The sequence below is a fragment of the Anser anser genome (assembly GCF_964211835.1).
Source record: "Anser anser genome assembly, chromosome: 8".
NCBI lineage: Eukaryota > Metazoa > Chordata > Aves > Anseriformes > Anatidae > Anser > Anser anser.
The window spans coordinates 11,526,081-11,548,483 of record NC_139728.1 but is presented as its reverse complement, the minus strand read 5'-3'; the positions used below and the strand labels follow the sequence as shown (position 1 = coordinate 11,548,483).

At 42.4% G+C, this 22,403-nt stretch overlaps 1 protein-coding gene across 16 annotated transcripts in view; it reads left to right on the top strand.

Moving 5' to 3' along the window:
* The window catches only part of RASAL2 (RAS protein activator like 2), a 178,100-nt gene that overhangs the window by 116,874 nt on the left and 38,823 nt on the right, over positions 1 to 22,403 (top strand). For all 16 annotated transcript variants that reach the window (XM_083845870.1, XM_083845880.1, XM_083845881.1 and 13 more), the window contains 2 exons: positions 6,065 to 6,171; positions 19,240 to 19,349. In XM_083845870.1, coding sequence (XP_083701996.1) covers positions 6,065 to 6,171; positions 19,240 to 19,349 — 217 coding nt within the window. The remainder of the gene's footprint in view (positions 1 to 6,064; positions 6,172 to 19,239; positions 19,350 to 22,403) is intronic.

Sequence of the window (22,403 nt, the reverse complement as noted above, 5' to 3'; positions counted from 1 at the left end):
CTTGGCTTTGTAGTTTTTCTGCCCTGCAAGCCAAAAGTTTTAGTGTACTGTCTTTGTAAAGTAAGGAACAACCACTGTAGTTGCTGATTGTGAAACATTGAATGTCACTGTGTTTGTCGCTGTAGTAAACCACTCAACTGGTGGTTACATTAATGAATAACATCTTCAAAAGCTAGCTCCAGCGGCAAACCTGTAAGTGCTCCAACTCTTCCAAGCTTAGATTTAAGCCCGTTATTTCTTGAAGTGTGTTTGTAAAAGAAATACGAAGTCACAAAAAGTCAAGTGTTGCTGTTTTTTGTGTATTTCTCTTGTAGCTAATCTGTAAGACTAATTGGCCTTTTGACAGAGGAGAAAATAGTGCTGAAGATGGCCTTGAAATCGTTTAGTGCGTTCTAATCCATTGCCACGTCTGCAGTAGTGTCTCTTCTGTCTGCCCTCATTGTGAGAAGCACTTGTTTAGACCCTTCTTACAAATCCTAAACGACAAAGGTGCTTTTTCACAACCTTTCTCAAGATACTCTTTTGTTTTCATCCTCTAGGATTTGATTATTTTATCTGAGGATAATTACTTCAGCATAAGTTTAATTTCCAAATAAATAATCACCCAGAGGCCCATCAAGGATAACTTACTTAATTTGCATGCCTTATTTTCTTAATGCACTTCTTCCCTCCTGCCTTGTAAGGCTTATCACACTCTAATAGTGCTTTGTTTCAAATTAAGAAAGCTGTAAGCTCTTTGGGGCAGAAATGGTGTCTATTCAGTACTTAGTCCAGCCAGGCTGCAGCCTGGTAATAGACCTCTAGGCATTACTGTATTTGAAATGTATAATAAGCTGTCCATGCAGATTAATTTAGAAAATGGCGCGGCTGATAGGTAAATAATTAGATGGTTTGCCCACTGGGGTAACTACTGCTGAGAGAATGGTACAAGATTTAAAGCAACAACAACAAACTTTGCTTTAGAAAAAAACAAGGCATAGTGTGTGTAGCTCATTGGACCTTGCTTACATAAAAAGGCTAATTGCAGGATTGTTTGGAGCTAATGCTCCAACCAGCAGCAATAACCTTGTTCTCCCAGGGAGTGCCAAGGCAGCTATCAAAAGGGGGGTGAACGTTTGGGTCGGGTGCTGGTTTGGTTTGTGTCAAGTGGGGACATTTGAATACAGTTGCACCTGAGAGGCAGTCTTTGGGATTGTTTGACTCTGGGTAGGTAATTAGTAGTATTGAATTGGTTTTGTGTTTATCAGTTGCTTGTAATTAAGCTAGGCTTGAGAGGCAGGATACATTGATTCTTTTTATGAATCGTATTCTCTGTCCCCTCTAGTCACAGACCAAGGTACCGTCGTATCAGGATGTGCACAGATGAAAAAAATGGAGGTCCCAGTCTCTGAAATCCTACTGAATCTTTCTTTTGTTGTCCTAACAAGGAGATGATATACACCAGCAGCCTGCCCCCTTCCCAGAAAAGACAAAGCAAAGATTTCAAAGAAAGATTATTTGGAGAATGAGTATGAGGATGGGAATTTTGCTCAGCACTACCTATGTCTTGGGAAAGAAATACAAATTTGTTGTTGATTGTCTGTCTTTGGCTGTTCAAGGTAGCCTTTCACAAATCCGAATATTTCGTGATCATCAGAACTGAGGATGTCGTAGCAGGTCAGCGCTAAGCCATGTGCTGTTGTGAACTGCTGAAAGTCACAGCTGAACATGGGTGTAGTGCCAGGCCGAGAGCTTTATCTTAGAAATGCTGGACCTGCTGCCGTGGCATGGATGGGCTGGCCTGTTGGCTGCTGCGACAGAGGCCAGTACCAGCCCCTGTGAGTAACGACAGACGGGAGCTCTACTTGCAGATGCATTTTCCCCTTTTCTGCATTCCTAGGTAGGTCCTTGGGACTGCTTCGAAGTCACCCTTGTGGACTTTGTTAGCAGGAGCTCTCAGACCTGGAGGTGCTCTCGCAAGTGCTGGGAGGACACGAGCGCAGTCCAGACGCGTGGCAGGGCGTCCTGCTGCGGCTGTGCGTTCGTTCTGTGCCTTGCCCTTCGCAGAGTCAGGGAGACCCCTGCAATCTTTGTTTCTGTGACCTTATTTACAAGTTCAGTAGCTTCATTCTTTTCACTCTAACCCCTGAGGGTCTTTCTTTGTTCCTGATTGTTTCTCCTGCCCTTCTCCAATCCATTTCTAATTCACAAAAATTGAGATAGAGTAGCAAGGGCTGTCCTGCAAAGCTGGGAAGTTTGTTTCATCTTTCCTCCTGTCATTCTGAGAAAGAGCTCTTCACAGCAGAATACAAATTCCCGCAGCAGCGAGGTTTTGGATTTCAAGTGGCCGGAGCACTAAGCTGTAGGAAATGCAGGAGTCCGAGAGCCACATCCCGACTGGAGGTCAGTGATGCTGCAGCCCAGACAGCTGCCTTCAAAGCAGGGCAGTCCCTGCAGCTGCTTATCACAGAATCTTCAGGGTTGGAAAAGCCCTCCAAGATCATCAGGTCCAACCATCACCCTACCACCAATATCACCCTCTAAACCATGTCCCTAGGCACCACGTCCAACCTTTCCTTAAACACCCCCCGGGACGGTGACTCCACCACCTCCCTGGGCAACCCATCCCAATGCCTGACTGCTCTTTCTGAGGAGAAGTTTCTCCTAATTTCCAACCTGAACCGCCCCGGCACAGAGCTACCTTCTGGCCAACAAAACAAGCCCGAGTGCTTTAGTGGAGAGGGAGTGGGGCAACGTGAAGAGGTTGGGAGAGCTCCCTTCCTTGTATCCCTGGGCACTTCAGAGGCATCTGCCATGGCGGAGAAATTGCCTCAGCTAATTGGTGTATGTTACCATGTAGTGTGTAAATATGTATTTACATAAATATTTATTTACATAAATGTTACTGCATATCATCAATATATGAGGGGATAGATTAAAGCTGCCCCACAGGGATGTTTACAACTCATTTCTTTGATGGATTTTTTTAAGGTTGAAAAGGGGAAGATCTGTCTTTTTTTTTTTTTTTCTCCCCCAGAGATTGGGAGGGGATGAGAAGGGTTTCAGACTGTTTCTCCATAGAAACAATGTGATTTATTTGTAGCCCTGGTCCCTGAGAGTGAGCAATGCGGAGAGCAATTGTAATTTAATACTGAGCCTATGAGAGGTGCATTGATTTTTACAGCAGGTGAAGATTATGCAAGAGTAGCCTCTAGCATTGCTTGTGGAGCTGGAGAGGGAACTGTCTAATTTTTTGCTCAGCGATGACAGTATAGATTTTTTTTTTACACAACTCAGCAAAAATCCTGTTCTAAGGATGTCATGGCAGAATGCCGTTAGTTTCTGATTTTGAGTTAACATCTCTTGACAATTCTGCTCTATCTAGGGCCTTCAGTTTCCTGGGGACTGAGCAAGTTGTCTATTTGCCCTTGCTTTTTGGAAGGGGAAGAGAAGGTAGTTTTATTTTTAGTTTGTTACAGGCACCTCGTGAGTATTTCATTTTCCCTTCCCCATTCGATATGCTTCTGTGGTGGTCTGAGAACAGGAGAAACTCATTTCACTGATGGAGCCCCAGTGGTTTATTTGCCGAGAACCTGAATCGTTCCTGGACAGATGTGGTGGGAAGAGGGAAGGCGAGGAGAGCCGGGCACGTTCCTCGGTGCAACTTCAGCTCCGTTTGCTTTAATCAGAAACTTCTCCTGATCTCCCTGTCTCGCAGAACGACCACCTATTGTTGAAAATCGCGGGGAATTCGGGCTCCTGTTTTCATTTATGACTCAGCAAAGTTAACAGACTGTGTTAAATTACTGAAGCAGCTTTGATGTGATTTCCTGTGTGTGAGAAGTGGAGAAAGCCAAGCCTATTACGTTACTCATTACGATTCAATCTAAAATAAAAGGTGCTTGCTTTACTCCCCGGTTCCAAGTGAATATGTCACTCCCGTTTGCTTTCATTACATTTAAAATGAGAACAGCAAAAGCCATCATTTAAATCCGACGTAATACGGCTCTCTTTGGGAGAGCTGTGCTTACAGGAGCTGCAGGAAATAAGTTTTTCTTCTTAGGGGAAAGGGGATGCTGGTGGCGGTGTAGGAAAGCACATTTTCGGATGAAGCCAGCCGCCTCTGCAGAGGCTGCTGAGGGAGCAGGGCTGACCGTTAACGCAGAAACCCCGGTCTAGCACTGGCCCCGCTCCAAGCATTTTGTTCTCCAAAGGTGCCCTGACAGGGACTTACCCTCCAGCACCGGGCAGGCGATGCCTCCTGAGCTGTGCGGGAAAGTGCCCGATGCTGCTCGTCAGCCGGAGGAGAGGGCTCCCCGAAAGCAGCATCGCTCTGTCGCCGTTACCGGGAGCTCTGGCAGCCCGTGATTTACTTGTTCGGGGCGAGCGGGGCTCGTGCATCATCCTCCCGGTCGGCAGCGAGCCGTCTGCCCTGCCCATTTCCCAGGGGTAGCTGCAGTGAGCCTTACACTTCGCTCCGGAGCCCAGGTTAGGAGGCTCTTCTCCCCGCTTGCAGTCCTCTCCCCGTCGATGGTTACAAGCAGATCGAGAGGCTGAGCGTTAGCGGTCTGGTTTTTCAAAAGATAAATATCTACAGCGTGAGACACTAATACTGCAGGGTCCAGATTTCTTAGCCTCTCGTTCAGTATGCTCCATTTTGTCTTTCTTCAAGCATCCATGGGAGATACGTATTATAACTCTGGTGACATGAAAATCCAGAATGCAAAGACACCACAAGTAATATTATCCCTGAAGAAGGCTTTTCTCGGTTTTTCTTCGGTTATTTTGAGAAAAGCGCTGTTCTCGTGGCACCAGCTGGCTGTATATCTCTGTAAACCCTTTTTGCTGCTGTGAATCAGGATATACAGTGAAATTTGCTGTCACGGAGGGAAGCCGGCAGTTGGGCGTCTGTTAATAGCCTGAAAGTAACTAATGAGGATGTGCAGTCGGAGCGATTGATTGAATAGCTGCAGTCCTGTGTGTTTCTTTTTCACTTGCTCGCTCGCTTGCTCTCCGCAAGCTGTGGGAAGGGAGGGGAGCAGAGACCCAGCTTTCTCCTAAGTGGAAGTAGCACGGATCCCCAGGGCCAGGAGGCCAGGAATGGAAGTTTAAGCTGCATCTGTCTTTGAAAGGAACACGGCAGGAGTCAGAATGTCACTGGCTGGAGTCGCCGTTTATTCCTTTTCTTTAGGATTCAGAGGATAACAATAGACTTTCTGCTAGGAAGTGATTTTTTCCCTCCCCGTGTTAGGATGTCTTGTGAAGCTGGATTCCTTTAAGGCTGGCAGTTGAGCCGGAGATGGGCAGCAGTTGCGATAAAGGTATCTGTGTCTGTGTGTATGTGCATGTGTGTGTGTATCTGGCTAGGCATAAAAAAGCATGTATGTGTAGTATACGTGTGTCTGTATGCCAGATTTTTTAAAAAAAATACTGTATATACTTTGTAAGTCAATAGAATCAGATAGAAGCATATCTTTTATGAATATTTGTGCTCATCAGATCAGCCTGCATGGATTTAAGATGCCAAAGTCGTGTCTTAGTAAGGTCATATTGCCAGAATGAGAAGTTGACCTATTTTTTTTTTTTTTTTAATCTGCAGAGATATATATGTCATATTACCCAGGTTGTTACAAGTCTTCTGGTGGTTGTAAGGTTTGAGCAAGTTGTGTGGTCATAAAAGACTGAACTTTGACCTCTGTCAAATTGTGTTCAGCCGTGACTAGAACTGAATTTCTCTGTGGCTTCATTTTAGTTATCAGTTAATTACTGCGTTGCTTATGTAAAAAAGAATAATTTAAAGTTCTCTGAATAGTATCTCACAAACAGTGATATACGTTTGGGTGTTGATCTTTACCAGCACTTTTCATGCCTATTGCATCCAGTCAAGCCAGATTCGCAACCTTGAATCTGTCAGTGGAAATGCTGCTGTAATTTAGGGAGTAAATAAGACCAAAAAAAAAAAAAAGGTGAGTGTAATTCAGCAGTTTAGTACGCACTGGAAACTTTGCTGAGGAGTCTGTCCTGTACAGCATAAAATTCCCCACCCCCCTGCACCCATTCACCCTCTTTTTCTTTTCTTCCTCAGAGGTCCCAGCAGAGAGATCTCCTCGCAGACGGAGCATCTCCGGGACCAGCACATCTGAGAAAACCAACTCCATGGATGCTGCAAACACTTCTCCTTTCAAAGTACCAGTAAGTGTGCCTTTTCTGCAAAGGAGGAATTTTTTCTCATGGAATAAGAGGAGGAGATGAAAATATCAACAGGGCTCTGAAAGAAAATGAGTATTTACTTAATATTTCCAGTTGACCAAGAAGTATTGGTATCAACTGTCATGTATTATAGATGAAATTTCTGGTAGATCTATAGCTTGCTTATTTTCATTGGATTGATCTGAAGTTGCAAATAATGAAACATCAGTTTAAATATGGGCAGCGACCTATATAAATACTTTTGAAGTCGTCGCCAGGGATTGCATTACGTATTCAATTTTTGACTAGGCAAAAACTTCCTTTATGTTGGTGATAGCATGCTATTTTTCCCTCAAGTCAACAAACTACATAGAAAATTGAAATGTATTTATAGTTTACTCGGAAGCTGGTGAAATCTCTGCAGGTGTGTTAATTGCTCTTTATCTCTTCAGCTTTTGTTGTGAGTTCAGCTGGCTGTGAGTCTGCATCAGATGTTTTAGGCTAAAATGTGGATTTTCTTGCCCGTGTCAGTCTTTGGTCAGTTTATCCAAGAACACAAAGGCTTTTCTATTATTAGACTGAGGGCAAATGCTTCAAGTTAAAATGAGATGCTCAGTTTTATCATCTTTTGACAATAGTTATTCATGGTTTAAAATATCGTACTTGAATATTGCATATTGTTTCATACCCCTCTCTTTTTTTTTTTTTGGCTAGAAATCTGTCTCATTTAAAGCCGGGGGTGGGGGGGGGAAGTTATCTAGAGAACGTTGTCTCTTCTTAAATTCTGTGTGGATATGGATACCATTTCTGTACCTTAGTGTATATGTTCTTTCCTTGTTTTAGATAACATTCATCCATTTTAAGCACACTTGTTAGCTCACTTTGGATCCAAATGCACGTAAAAGTTGTTTTTTTGATTAAGTTGTATACTATGTCATCTCTAAAAAATAAGAATTTAAAAAGAAACAGCGAAGGATTTGATAGGAGCTATTTAAATTATAACAGGGCTAAGGCTGTCCAGAGTGTATATAGAATATATGATGTCTAAAACAACCTGTAAACTCAGGATTTAATGGAATTGAGAAGTGGAACAGAGCTAAGGGCTATTTCACAACCTGGCTGCTTCCTAACTTCCGTCGTTCAGGGGTGAATATACTGACTATCCATCCTTGGTTCCTTTTTAGAGTCATAGAATAATATAGATCGTAAAAGACCTCTGGAAGTCTCTGATCCACCCCCTTCTTTTAAGCTGGACCAACTTCTATCAGGCTGCTGAGGGTGTTCTCCGGGCAGGTTTTGAAAACCTTCAGGGGTGCAGTTGCACAGCCTTGCTGGACAACCTGCTCTGAAGTTTGGCTGTTCTCATTGTGAAGAATATTTCTTTTGTAGAGGCTTTCTTGTCAGATCATACTTTGAACTTCTAGTATCAATAGATTATTATCAATAATGATAGTGTCGATTGATACTATTTTAATCTAGTTAGAAAAATAACTGAAATAGCAGTTGAAATAGACTATATTGCTTAGTCTTGGAGAGAGAGAGCTTTGGGGGAAATCTTAGCAACGTGTATAAATGCACGATGGAAGGGAGTAAAGAAGACGGAGCCAGGCTCTCTTCTTTGAAGAAGAGGTAATAGGTGCAAACTGAAATGCAAGGAATTCCATTTAAATTAAGAAAAAACCTCTTTTAGTGTGAGGGTGATTAAACACTGTAACAGGTTGTCTAGAGAGGTTGTGGAGTCTCCATCCTTGAAGATGTATTCAAACCCCAGCTGGACACAAGGCCCTAAGCACCGTGCTCTACTTGGCTCTGCTTTGAGAAGGGGATTTGACTAGATGGCCTCCAGAGGTGCCTTTCTACCTTGGCTGTTCTGTGCTCCTGTCTTCCATCACTTCAATGATCTGTTTTCTGGGCAGAAAAAAAGGGTTTCGGTCTAGTTAGATGTGAAGTTACCACAAGAATATTCTGTTATGTCAAGCTCTGAGTTTTTTATGCTGACCCCATATGGTCCATATAATGCCAGGAGGATTTCTGAACTCGGAGAGGCTTCAGAAGTCCTAGCTGCTCTCACCTTCATTTATAAGAAATTCTCTGTTTTCTTTGTCTTCATCTATAAGTAATTGTCCTAGCCTGTAGATCTACGCATGTGTTGTGGTGGTAGCCTGCATCTAACAACTGCAAGCTACTTATCAGCAGTGCTTGTTTACTATCTGTACTGTTTATTTTACCTCATTTTTTTCTTTGTTCCCTTTTTTTGGACATTGTTGTTGTTGTTGATCCCATCTTTAAGTAATGTTTTAACATTTCCCTAATCCTTGTCTAATAGTTTTGCAGTACTTCTTAGCTCCTTCCCCCTTCAAAACAAGAACTTTGCAGAATGGTCCTCATTTTTCCCCTGGCAGTTTTTTGGGCTTTTTAGGACTCTGGCAAAGAGGCTCAGGAAGCAGTACATAGCTGCCTTTCTTGGGCATAAACCAGCAAAAAACTAGAAGCTATTTGTGCCACGTGTAGCTGGTATTATGCTGCTTTGTCTGTCCTGCCACCTGTATACCCAGGAGCATAATGCACCCTCCTGTCTTTCTCACAGGGACAAGGCTTCTGGCTCTGGAGGTTTTGTTCTGAATAGTCCATTTATACGCCGGTACTCCTTAGCAGGTTGTGGTGCAGGTGGGGGCTGAGATCACCCTTTTTTAAAACAGGCCAACTTCTGATCTGTTTAAAAGAGCAAGCTGCAATTGAAGTCAGATCTCTTAAGCATACAGATGAGCTCAAACCAAAACTCCTGAAATAAAATACCCTCCTAACTTCGTGGATTAGTGCAGATCTAACGAGTGGATGATAAGGCAGGGAGAGGAGGAATCATGTTTCTTCCTTTGATTTTTACATTAAGAATTCGCCAGCTCTCAGGAGGAGGTGGATGATCTGGACACCTTGTGGAAGTCTCCGACCACTGGTCTGAGAAGAGCTCCAAGTGAAGGATGTAAGGGGTGCCTATGATGGCTTTAAAAATCTTTTTATGAGGTCATCTTTATTTGACAAGGACTTATTGTACACATAATGGCAATGAATAATCAGAGGAGTTACATTTTTGTTTTTCCAAACATTGACACCCACTCTGTGAGTTGGGGGGCTAAAAGCAGCTGCAGGGTAAGTGCTGTTCCAGTTATTCTTTCTGTGGACCTGCCTCTGTGCCATACCTCTTCTACACCCTGCTTCAACTTCCGAACAGAAAGCAGCTTAAGGCAGGGGACAGCTTAACCTTCTTCCATACTGATGAAAAATTATGCTGAGACTTCCATAATAAGTTGCTTTAACAGCTTTTTAAGTTTGCCTCTTAGAAAAGCTATTTAAAAATTGTCTTCTCAGTCGGGCAGTGGCTTCCAGCATGTTCTGTGCCATTTTTTTCCCTTCAAACACCAGGCAGTGATACTCACTCAGAACAAGGCATCTGTTTTTTTAATACTGCTAATTGGCATTTGTTTGGCATCTGGAATTTTGATTCATAACAGCATAATGGCCTTTAAGCGAACATTTCCTTGACGAGACATTTTTTAAGTAGTCTCTTCAGTGGCAGCGGTCAGTGAAGGATTTATTTTAAGGGGCTGACGTGTAAAGTTCAGGAAATTTGCCTTCTTACCTCTTGCATGTGCACTGGAGGAAAAGAGATAGATTTAAGCTCCCTGCTGTGTGAAAAGTGTGATTTCAGTAGTTATACCCTTTCTCAGGACTAACCACTTGTGGACCAGCATGTGGAACATGCTTGTTCTGGTTTTGTCCCACCAAGGGGAATACCGCGGGTTCTGCTGATGCTGACGTTGTACAAGCCATACGTGCAGAGACGAGAGCTCTTGTTGCTTGTCCTTTCTTTTCTTCCCCATTTCCCCAAATATCATCTGTGATTAGTCTCCATCTAGGTTCAGTTGTGTTAATTGTCATTTGACAGTTTCCAAGTGTATCTGTGAGGAATACTGACAGGGGGTGGAATGGCACTAAAGGTAGGAAAATGGAGAAGGGGAAATGCATAAACGTGCTCTCTCACATATAGACAGATGTGTGCTGTTTATAGAGATTCATATATAGGAAAAGTCATATTTTTAATAATGAATATTACTTGCCTGAGTAAATAGGAAGACAGACGGAATCGGCTAGAAGCAGGCATCATGACGCATAGGTGGGCGAGAAACCAGCTTTTCCCTTCCCACACACGCTATGTCCTGGCAGTGCCTCAGTCTCAGTGCATCCCGTTCCCTACTGATGCACTGTTGGGCCCGTGTAGCACTGCGGCAACACACCATGTTCTCTGCTGTTGGAACTGAGGGACCAGGGTAAATAGGAGACTATTGGCATTTTCAGACCTCCTGAAGTGGCAGGCTTGGAGGGGTATTGGTTAAACCACTCTTCAGACTCGCATGACTCTCCAATTTTGCTTCTTCGGCATAGGGGTTTAGTGAACTGTTACCACAAACAATATATCATTCATCCACGTCTGCTGGCTATTAGAAAAGGAGGACAAGAAAGAGGCAAAAAAACAAGTGCATATGAGACAGAAAGCCAGAACATAATCTCTGGAGTAAATAAAATGATTTTTATAGGAACTCTGTGTGAATGTGATGGGAAGACTGATACTTACGGGTTGCCTTCCTTGAGTTGTTTCTAGTCGAGAATATAATTGGATCTATAGAAATACAGTCTGCCTCTTTGCTCTTTAAGAGTACTGCTAAATGGAACAGAAGACAATGCAGCCAGCCTAAGTGAAGGTCAAAGCTTGATGAGATCTCACGGCTGCCCAGCCTCATCTTTTATGCAGTCAGCAAGATTGTTGCCTCTCCAGAGCGCTGCTCTGCTACCGTCATGCTGCCAGGTTAGGACAAGTCTGATCTTTTCTGGCCATGTGACTCGATGGCCTACAAGTACATATTTTTAATTCTGCGACAGTGCCAATGCGGAGATGGAGCTGTTGATTTACATTAATGTGAGGCATCACGGCATCCTTCATGAAAAAAACTGCTCAGAGCTGTCCTCCCTGTTGTAAGATTAACGTTTTTCCTTCCACTTTCCACTCCATCTTTTCTCACAATAGCATATTTGTTTAAATCTGCTTCAATCTTTTTGATCTGCTGTTACGGTGGTTTAGGTTTGTTGGTTATTGCTCCGTGGGTTTTGTGTCTTAAGGAAAAATTGGTTGTCTCCAGGATGCTCACCCAGCTCTCATCCACGTTTTTATTCTGGCAGAAAGGCCATTCATAGGCTTGGTAACCTTCACAACATCTTTCTGCCAAAGCAGATTTGTTCGTTATGTCAAACTGTTCAGAGCTGAGTCAAATGATGGGTAAATCCAGTCTGTGACACCGGCTGGTGGACCTCAACTGCAGGAACATTCTTCTCATTTTTGATGTAAACTTGACTTTATCTAATTCACTTGCAATTAGTGTAGGGGAACTATGAACGTATATAGCTGTAACCACCTGGTCATGTTCCAGTCTGTGCTTGGTTCAGTGGTACTTCAGCGTGTACCAACTCATTCATTCTGTTCCTCACCTCTAAATCATGACTTTGTCAAGTTATGTGCAGTTTCATTAATACTTTCTCTGCAAATCAGTCATTCTCACTCTTTTATCACTTTTCTTGCTTTTTTTTTTTTTTTTTTACTTCAATTGACTCACATAGTTCTTGCACTGAAGTTCACGGGAACGTGTGTTACCAGTTTGGGAACGTGTGTTATCAGTTTCTAATTGCTCACAACCCTTTGTGTTATTTCTCTGTCCTTGCTGGCCCTTGCTTCACCTCCTAATTTAATATAGCTCAGTGTAATTAATGTGCTGTTTAACTTTTCTTCCAGATCATTAACAAAGATGTTAAACAGAAGCAGTCATGCCTCTATCCCCACCACATCCCATTGGACGGTTTCTTCTACCTTGACACCTTATCATTTGTCATAATTACTCTTTTTAGATATTCCTGCAGCCGGTTCTCAGGTTTGTGCTACTAGCCTTGTCAAAGCTCAATTCCATTAGTTTTTCTAATTAGTATGTACGCTGTGTTATCAGAAGGTTTTCTGAAGTGTTGGGCTGCTTCCTGGCAGCGTGCCAGGGCACTGAAGAGCCCAGGTCACAGAAATTATTGCCTCCTTCCTGACGGAAGGGAAGGACAAAAATGCAGCCGCCTGAATCCTGCTGGGACAAGCTGAAGGCCACTGCTTGCTCTCCACGTGCTTCACCTGCTGCAGCCCATTTGTTGACAAACACCAGTGTTTGATTAAACACGTTGATAGACTCAGATGACTTCTTTCTTATAATATTTATTGTTTATCACCGTTGTTTTGGACAGACTTCTGACCTTTATTCCCCAATTCCAGGCTATGGGCTTTCAAATGTGATCTTTTCTTATGCTAGTGCTTTAAGCAAACAGCTCCCAGGTTCTTTTCCCAGTCGTGACCATGTTAAATGCCTTGCTGAATTGCGATCTGAAAGGCTGTTGTAGCTCTTCCCAGCTATCTGGTAGCTCTTGTTTCCTCCTGAATTTTTCAGCATGATACCCAGTGACTTGGAAATTTGATTCCTTTAGTACTTTTGACTGCATATCATGCAGAGTACAGGCAGTCTTCCGATACATGTTATTAAAAGATATATTATCAATGTATCCCCGTTGTATCATTTCCATTCCTCTGGTTTTCTTACTACTGTTCTTAAACATGTTCGTTCTACGCTGCATCCCTTCTGTGGCAGTAGATAGTTTTCATTGGAAAGTCAAAATTGTAATCTGGCCAAATCTGCAGTGCTGTCCCACCAGGGGAAAAATATCTTCCTGATCCTTGCTGTTGATCAGCTTGTGTCCTGAAGCATGATAATTGCTCACTCTTGTTATTTTTAAACCTGACTAATGCAGCTACATATGTTGTTCTTCCTTATATAAACACGTAATCCTTTTTTAATCTCGCTGAAAAATTTGTCTGTATAATATCTTGTGGAAGAGAATTCTACCGGCTGATTTATAGATAGCATTAGAAAAGGTCTCCTGACAATCATTTAAATTTGCTGCCTCTCATGTGAAATTGCCCCTTGGTTTTGTTATGTAACAAGGTGCGTGCTGGGCTTAGTTAATTCCCATTCTATTTGTTTTATACATCTCTAATCCCTTCTTGCTTTTATGTCTAAAATAAATAATCAGTCTTTTAGAATATATCTTTTGGAAATCCCCCTCTTTGCCCGCCTTTAATCAGTTTTTACTTTTGGAGTTTAGTTTTGTTCTGGTTTTGCTGCTCATCTTACGAGGAGATGAGAAGATCAGAAAAGAATGGTGCATTAATGTGAAAGCAATGCCGGATTTCCATAATACCACTTCACTCTGATTGTGCTTTATCCTTTGTTTGTACGCTGGGGATGTTTCTTATTGTCCCCTGCCTGTGCACAAAACACCTCTTCAGTCACATAGTGCCAGGCTTTTGGGATGAGTTGATGGTGGAATTTTAGACCATCTCAAGTCACTGTCTTGTCCTTTATATTGCCACAGAGGTGGATATATAGTGGTTTTCGTCTGCTTTTCTACTGCATGAGTGGCTCGGAGCCTTTTCAAAGGTAGTCATTGCTAATATTTTAGTAATGAGTGTTACTGGGCTCATAAGCAAACTGTTCCACCTCCTTGCTACTTATAGTGTTGGTTTTTTGTTTGTTTTTATTTTGTTCTACAGGGGATAGTAAACTTCACCACGTTTGATCCTCATTCTTGGAATATCCTGCTAGTCATATCGTTCCATTTTATGATCTGGCTATCTCCCCCCTCCCTTGCCATAGCTTTACAACATTACTGGCACCTGAGAGAATTTTCACTTGGCTCCATTTTCTTTTCTTGTTAGCTGCGTTTGAGCAACTTAAGAAATAAGGTGCTTCATGTACTTATAATGAGCAGCAGTTGGGAGGCAGTTCTCTCATCGTCCATAGTCATCTGAGTGTTATCTTTGTAACCCATCCAGTCTTTCCCCTCCGAGAGGACAAGTCTCGTTGCTCTGTAAATGAAGTTGCCCACCTGCTGTTATTAATAATGCATTAGTGCTCCTCATCGAGAATCATAAATGTTCAAGACGTGTTGCAAACCTGCAAAAAACAACGTGTTTGTCTCCAGAAGCGCACAATATAGGTAACGGTGCTGCAAACCACAGCACAACATATGAAATGACCCTTTATTGTCACCCATTTCACTCTGGTTTGCTTTGAAACTTCCGCTAATAACGTTACATGTTATTGACTGATAATTCATATTGTAGTTATATATATTTTTATTGGTTCATGGGTGAATTAACCTTTGACTTTTGAAACAACAAAGAGAACCATTATTTATTATGCATGGGCTGTTCTCTCCAAAGTGAAGAATCATTATGTCTTTTGGGAGCGCTAGTCGAAGAGTTGAGCAGTCCGTAGTTGGGCTGTCTTTGAATTTGTGGAAGAGTTCATGCGGTGCTGTGCTGAGATTAAGGACAGACAGACAGTTTTCGTCTTCGGCACAGATTTCCCAAAGCCAAAGCAGCCCTTAACAATAACCAGTCCTGAGTTCAATATACGTAGGGGTCAGGGGTTACATGTTTTGCCTGTGCAGCTCTGTATGGTAGATAAATAAAAAATAAAAAAATTAATAATTAATAATTTAATAATAATTATTTAATAATTAATACATTTTAAAAAATCCTGCTTCCACACTTCTCCTGTGGCCATTTTCATCTGACTGTGAGTGTGATGGGTTGCTTCACTTCCAAATGAGATGAATTGAATTCTCAGTGGAATTGGGTTATTTTTAGATGTTGTATCATTGGGATTTCTTAGCCTTGGGTTTGATGCTTTTGGCTGAGATGATGAGTGCACTCTGAACCTCCTCCACGTGCCCCATTGAGCATGTGGCATTGCTCCTGCTTTCCCTCTGTCTCTCTTTTCCCCTAAGCCCATGGTGCTGAGAGGGATTTGTACTGAGATGCATCCTGTTTGATGTGGACCATCCAGTCTGTCTCGGGAGGGATTAAGGCATGGTTCTCCTACAGTTGCTCTCTCCCTGGACTCCCTTCAAAATACCACATTTACATGGGACTGGTCTTTCCCAATTACATCGCAGATAATTTATCCTACCACATATTTTGTATTTTTTACTACGATAATCTCATCATTTCTGGCAGTTTGGGTAATAAGCTCACATGTTTTTTGTCAGTGGGTGCTTTTTCAAGGAGTAAAATTCCAGCTGTTTATAAAAATGTTTCATGATGATTCTTAAAGCTCAGATACATCAGCATTGCATTTAGGCATAAGAACCAAACAGCAGTGTATTTTGTGTTAAAATAAGTATTCAAAAGAAATACCTAGACAATAAGATAAGAAGTAAAGCCTTTTAGTGTCTTTTTAACAGTGCAAGCTACAGTTAGTAGTATTGGCAGAGTTTCCTTCTATTTAGAAGGAAAAGGAATTGTTTTTTTCGTTAGATGGTTTGTTGCAGACTGAAGTTTATTTTTTCAACTCTGCATACTTTTTATATCTGCAATCTGCATTTAAAAGGATTTCTGTTGGCAAACGGAAGTCAAAAAGCTCGGCTCAGTTCTGGCACATGTAAATTTCTTGTTCTGCTCCCAGGTTGTCCATCTGGAAGCGCTGGCCCTGCATGAGCTGCCAGCAAGGTGCAGAGAGCAAATATTACAAATATTTTCAAGTGTTTTGAGGATCACCAGTAAGCATAGTCTTTGTTTGAATATTTTTTATTATTGTGTTCTTACCCTTTTTTGTTATAGTCAGTCCTGGATAGCCTCATTCAATCAAAGATAAGGAACAATCTGTGAAGGAATAGATGATGTTCAATTAACCCAAGAGTATGTTTCACTGATGTTTAAGCAATGACAATTTAAAATTGTGTATGCTCACAGAAATGACTTCACGGTCCCTCTCTGAGTGGGTTTTGGATTGATTGAATATAAATACTTTTTCACCCTTGCTGAATTGGGTCGGCTTTGTCTTATTTGTCCTTAAGGGGAGAAAAACATTTTATTTCGCATTTGCAATCTGAGTAGCCTGAGAGGTACTGGAATGAAGCCAGGGTCCACCAGATCTGAATCCCTGTAGTTGGGTTTGTTACCTTTTGTGCTGAGAGGTCAGAATACACGAAAGTGCCTTTGAAAGCGCTTTACATCCTCTACTTGAATTCCAGCAGTGGCCCCAAGAGAAGCCCAAGAGCATATATTGATTACAGGGTTTTTTTCAAAGGCACTTTTTCAATACCAGGACCAAGAAAAGTGTGGGAACGTGGGTAGAGTTTGAGTGGCATACACAGCTAAAAACACATCTTCCTTTTTGACAGTACCTTTTCCCCCAGCACACTATGTAGATTGGTTTTGGGAGGTACTGTCTTGGTATAAGGTCATTTCTTTTGCCCTTTATTTTGTTTCAGTAGAAAATAGCAGCTTTCATCTCGGAGGAGCCTGCTGGCAAGCCTCAGAAACTGAAGGGCAGCCTTAAATGTAGCACTACCTTCAGATGCAAAAATCAGATTCCTTCTTCCTTTGTCCTACACGGCACCATCCCAGAGGCTGCAGGGCACCCTAATCTCTCTGTGCTGCCCACCGACAGGCACTTCGTGGGCTCTGGTGTGAGCCAGCAGGTTATTTGCTACACAAGTATTTGGGAGAGGATGATCTGCACGTGCTGGAAAGATCCTACCGCCAGCTTCAGGAACAGATTAAGATTTTAGTAATGAATCAGCCTTCAAGTCTCAGTGGAAGAGAGGAGATGCTCCATCTTACTGTGTTTGGAGAGAGAGAACCCACGGAACTTGCAAGTCTGTACAGAGAGACCAGGTGTGCAGTTCTGGGAAGGATTAGCTACAGAAGTGAATTATATGAAAGAGGAACAAACTGAAGGTAAAGGGACCAAGAATAACATGAAAAAAGGTAGAGGGGGAAGAAAGGTAGAGGGGCTTTGAAGAAGGATGTTCCTGTTAAAAGGAAAAGGGTAGATATCGTTTCAAAAGGAGCACTGAAAGTACGGGGAGACAAAGACAAAAGCAGAATTGGGAAATTGGTTTGGAGATGCTTATAGATGAACCTGACCAAATGCTGGTTTTGATGTTTGGAAGCGATTTTGTCCTCCAACAATTAACCTGGCATCCCTTGATGAGAAGAAGGTAATAGCTCTTTCCTTTGAATACAGTAGATAAATCTAATTTTCTTCCTCAAGAGGTGAAAGACATGAGATTTTTCAGGCTAAAAGATTACAGAGAATGTCTTGTTTTGCTGTGATGGCCTAATTCTTAGGAGTCTGTAAAACGAACAGGTTGGATGCTTCCGTCTGGTTGAGTCACCTGGAGCCAATAAAACACTCTTGCTTTGTCGGCGTTCTGTGTAGGAGAGAACAGAAGACCTTGTTGTCTCCAATTCGCTGACTTGCGTGTTACAGGAGGCAGCTGTAGGCAACATCTGTCACCTGTCCCAAAGGCAGCTTGAGGGGCTTGCTTTGCAAACATCTTGAAAGTCGCTGTACTTGACTTCTCTCCTAGCAGAGCATAGATGGTGGGACAGAGGGCTAGCCCCAGCTGGCTATCGCTGTCACCACACCTGTCCTAAAGCGGGGCTGTAGATCTGCCTGTTCAGTCCACACCAAAAGAACATTCATTTTGAACAAATTGTACCAACCAGCCTGTAATACTCTTAACAAATGTGGTTTCACTCGCATGCATTTGGGAAATCTCCTGATGGCAGTGCTCTACGCAGCTGTTCCATGAAGGAGCAGAAGAGATTCAGCCAGTAAAACGTTGCTTAATCCTATGGATTAAGAACATTTATATTTGCTTTGATCATACCAAAGAATGTATGTGCATGCATGCCTGCAAGCTCTGGAAATATTTTGACATAGTTTGGTTTTGCATATTGCATAAAGTAATTTAAAGGGCTGGAGGAGAAAATCAGACGTGCAGGTGTTGAAACACTTCTGTGATTTCCCCACCCGTACAGATGCACGCACCGTTGTGTATCAGCAGTGAGTTGCACTCGTACCGCACTGGTGGTAAAACAGCTGTAGTTCCTGCTGATGTCTGCAGGGGGATGACTGCAAGGAGAGGCTGAGGTCTGGTTTATCTGGGAAAGAAGAGGCTGAAGGGTGATAGAAGGCAGCCTACTGCCATGTAAAGGGGAGTTACAAAGGCGATGGAGCCAAACTTTTCTCCACTGAGATGTTCTGCAGAGGCAGCAGCTGCAAATTGCTGCTCAGGAGGTTTGGATGAACACACACAAAACTTTCGCCGGAAGGTAATGTGGCACTGGATTGAGTTGCCCAGAGGAGTGGTGAAATCTCCATCTCCAGAGGTTTTCAAGGCTTAGCTGGACAAAGTCAAAGCGAAGCTGACTTGGTGTTGGCATTACAGCCACGTTGAGCAGGAGGACTGTGTGACCCCCAGAGATTTCCTGCAGCTATCGTGTCTTTGGTCTGCAATTGTTCGGTGAACTACCATAGTTCAGAAGAGAGATTAGTTGAAGATTTGGTATTTTTAGAGCATAGGTAAATTTTTGAGTTGATCTTTGCTTTAAATCAGTTTCAGGACTAGTATCTGAAGTCACTAGTGTGTGAAATATTTTGAGAGTCTCAGTTTTGGCTAGAAAGGCTACTGAAATTACTCATTTTTGTAAGACTGACTTTCTGTATTTAAGTGCAAAAGGAGAACCTAGGTGCAACTGTGGGTGCATAAAAAAAGACATCTTCGAGTCTTAATCTGACCATGAATTGGAAACATGGCATGTAAAGGAAAGGTGGGACCTAATACTGATATCTAAGACCATCCTTATTAAATGATTATTTTTTTAACCATTTGTATAGTAGTTGTTATTCACTGAAGTGCACCTGTAACATGAGAAGTGCTAATTACTGCAATATGAAGCTGTCATGAACTGGAACTATATAGTATTGCCTTTGTGCCTAGAGGAATCCCAATACAGCACATTCCTCATAATTGTAGTCAGCAGGAATTATTGCTGAGTTTGGACTCGGTGGCGGTGCATTGATTGATTTATTACTGACATCAGTTTCCCCATTTCACTTCTGTGACTTCTCATTTTAGGGCTTCTTCAGTAAACGTCTGAAAGGGTCCATCAAGAGGACAAAGAGTCAGTCCAAGCTGGACAGGAACACAAGTTTCCGTCTCCCATCTCTCCGCAATGCTGACGACAGGTAAGGTTCGGTGCATCTCCCAAAGCAATCTCTACTTATCTAGAGGCACTTCACAAAATCTGCATGCATATGTGCTCACAGAATAAAAGTAAGGAAGGAGTTTTGTTGTTAAACTGGCAGATGGATGGTTTTTGGCTGACTGTAATCTTATAAGTTGTTTTTCTTACTATACGATGCGTCGCTGGCACACCACTGAAAATTTTTACTGCTCTTAACAGCTGATAAAAAGTTCTGCTTAGGCATCTGGACTCAAATGCCTTCTTTTGCATCTGTTTCAAATAAGGTACAGACATTAAATTTCATGATACAAAGCCACTGGCTTGATCAGCTTTTACAAGAACTTGCCTTGACAAATGCAATACTTATCCGTAGATCAGTGCAGTGGCTGATATGAGGGATTGTGCTGGTGCAAGCAGATCAGTTCAGCTAGCACTGGCAAAGCTCAAAGGTTTGTGGTGCAGTTAAAAGTCCTTGTCTGTAGATCATGTAGTGCTGCAGTGCAGAGTCCTACAAGGAACAGATGGTCTGATTTTCAGAAAACTGGAAAACTCGGTAACTTCTGTCCATCTTAGTGCTCCATTTGGTATAGTCTTGCTTGTTTTGCTTTTGCCTAGTGATTCAGGCTTGAGTGGATTGTATGTGAGGTAAGCAAGAGCTTATATGCTTTTTTTTTTTCTATTTGGAAAGTGTCTTGATTGTCTTCATTAAACATTGCTGTGTGTTATATTCCACAGCAGCCCAGCAGGAGAACTAGATTGAGTGGAAAATAAGTTGCCCTGTACTTAAGGCCATGACAGGCTTCTCTGATTTTACATTGTTTAGTGCATTTTCCCTTCTCTTTAGCTGAGTTGAATTCATTAGCTGCATCTGTCATGCTGTGCTGCTTCAATCAGTGGTGCTATCTTCTCCATCTGAAAGTCAGCACCATGAAATCATGGAGATAGCAAGGCTTCAGATGTTAGAGGTCTTGTTAACTTCATGAGTTACAGAAAAGACTGCTGCTCACCGAATGTGACTAATGGTGTGGATGTTGTTGCTCTTCAGTCATGGTAATGTCCACCCCGTCTGTTTAGAGTCAAGTCTGTGGTGGTGGTGGTTTTTTTTTTTTGTTTTTAATTAAATGCATATTTTCAGGGAGTTGGAACTTTGCTATAAAAAGCAACTCAGTGAGCAAAAGCATGTGAAATAATGCCACCATGTAATAACGTACCTGTTATTTTTACTGTTGTTTGTAACCAGCTTTGCTTGAAGTTTTGTAATGCAGAAATATCTTTGCAATAAATAATGTATTTGTCTTTTCATAACTTGGTACTCATGCTAAACCCAGACTGATGACACTTCCATTGGCGTGTAAGGGAAATGCTATTATTTTCGGATAGCCAATACATTTAGCTATAATTAATCCCTACAACTTTGGTTTAAGATGTTATATGCAGCAAAGCCACCTTCTCTCTGCCCACACCTGTGTGGGCATGAATTGTCAGCTAGACCTGAATGGCATGTGGGTTTTCTCTGACCGTTCAGAGAGCATAAAATGCACTACATGTGGGTGACGTTAGGCATCGCTGGTTCTGTCAGCCCTCTCAGGACTCCTAGGCATGGACTTAAGGAGGATCCACGAGAACTGAGAAGTTCCAATGGCAGAGTCCGTGCAGAGGTTTTGGGGGATAGAGCCCAGGACAGCCAGCGACGTGCAGGATGTTGGACAGGGACAAGGCGATGGCTGCGCTTTCCATCCTGCCACAGTTCTCCTCTGGCCTCCTACGCTAGCCTTATAGCAGTGTCTCTTGCAGCTGTAGTCCCAGAGATGGGACAGTGGTTTGGGTGTTTTGTGACTTGATAGCATCGCTTGCTGCTAATGGACCTAATCTTTTTTGATAACAAGTCCAGGCGAGCCTCCGCCTTTCAGAGCTACATGTGCTGAAGTGAACAGAGGGCACAGCGTGCAGGCAAGGGAGATCATTTGAGAGCAGCCAAGCTATGTAGAAAGCAAGCTGAGATGAAGTTTATTTGGAGCTCATCTTTGCACACTTGGCTGTAGCTGTTGCGAAGCATGAGCCTCACCTCTAGCTCTGTTTGTGAAGCGTCATGCTGCAGGTGCGGGTCATGAGTTGCTGATAAGTTATTCTAGGAAAGAAAGCGTAACAGCACTACTCAACCTTGTAGCTACCTTTTGTTGAAAAGATTGAAGGCTTTATACAGTTCTGTTTGCATTTGCGATCTAATCAGTGCACCAATTGAACACAGCGACTTGGAAGATAAGGTTATAGCTATTACTTTCCTAAGGGTATTTCTAATTTTATGAATAAAGCCTTAAAGGAAATTCATTTCCACCGTGAAGTTAAACTTGCCAGTAATTTCTCCCTTCCTTCCCATATGTTTCACTGTGTTATCTAAGGGTGCCTGAAAAATGCACTTGGTGGCTAGACTAATAGGAAAACAGCTCAAGACCTACGTGGGAATGAAGCACTTGAGATGAGGAACAGATGAGTGTATTGGGAGGAGATGGGCTGGAGGGAAGAGAGAGGCTAAAAAAAAATTATTCTTGTTCAGAATTACACTGTTATTTGGGATTTTTCCAACGGAGCAAGTCAGTTACAACTGTTTGTGCGTGAAAGAAGGTAACGTACAGCAGCTGAGTGGGAATTGACATTTTCTCACCTTCTGCTCTCTCTGCTTTCTGTATGAGTTTGGTTTGTTGCAGGAAAAACTTTCCTGGCCTCTGCCTCAGTGAGTCAGCCCTTTCCCATTTTAAGCAGGTGGTGCTAGGTGATGTCATGGTGCCGTACTGGTTTTCAGGGCCAGATTGACCGATAGCATCTACCTTTTCTTGCTCTGACAAATACAGAGCCCTAGCTTCAAAGAAAGTATTATGTAGCTTTATAAATTAAAACCCTTAAAAGTTAGAAGGGAAGGAATGGAGGCTGCTGTCATGTTTGTTTCGCTCGTGCTTTTGTGGTGTTCGGGTCCTATTAAGAAACGGGAGATGTTCATAGATAAAAACCTATAAAATTCTGGAATAAGGAAGGTTGGTTATCCTGGTTTGGGATACTG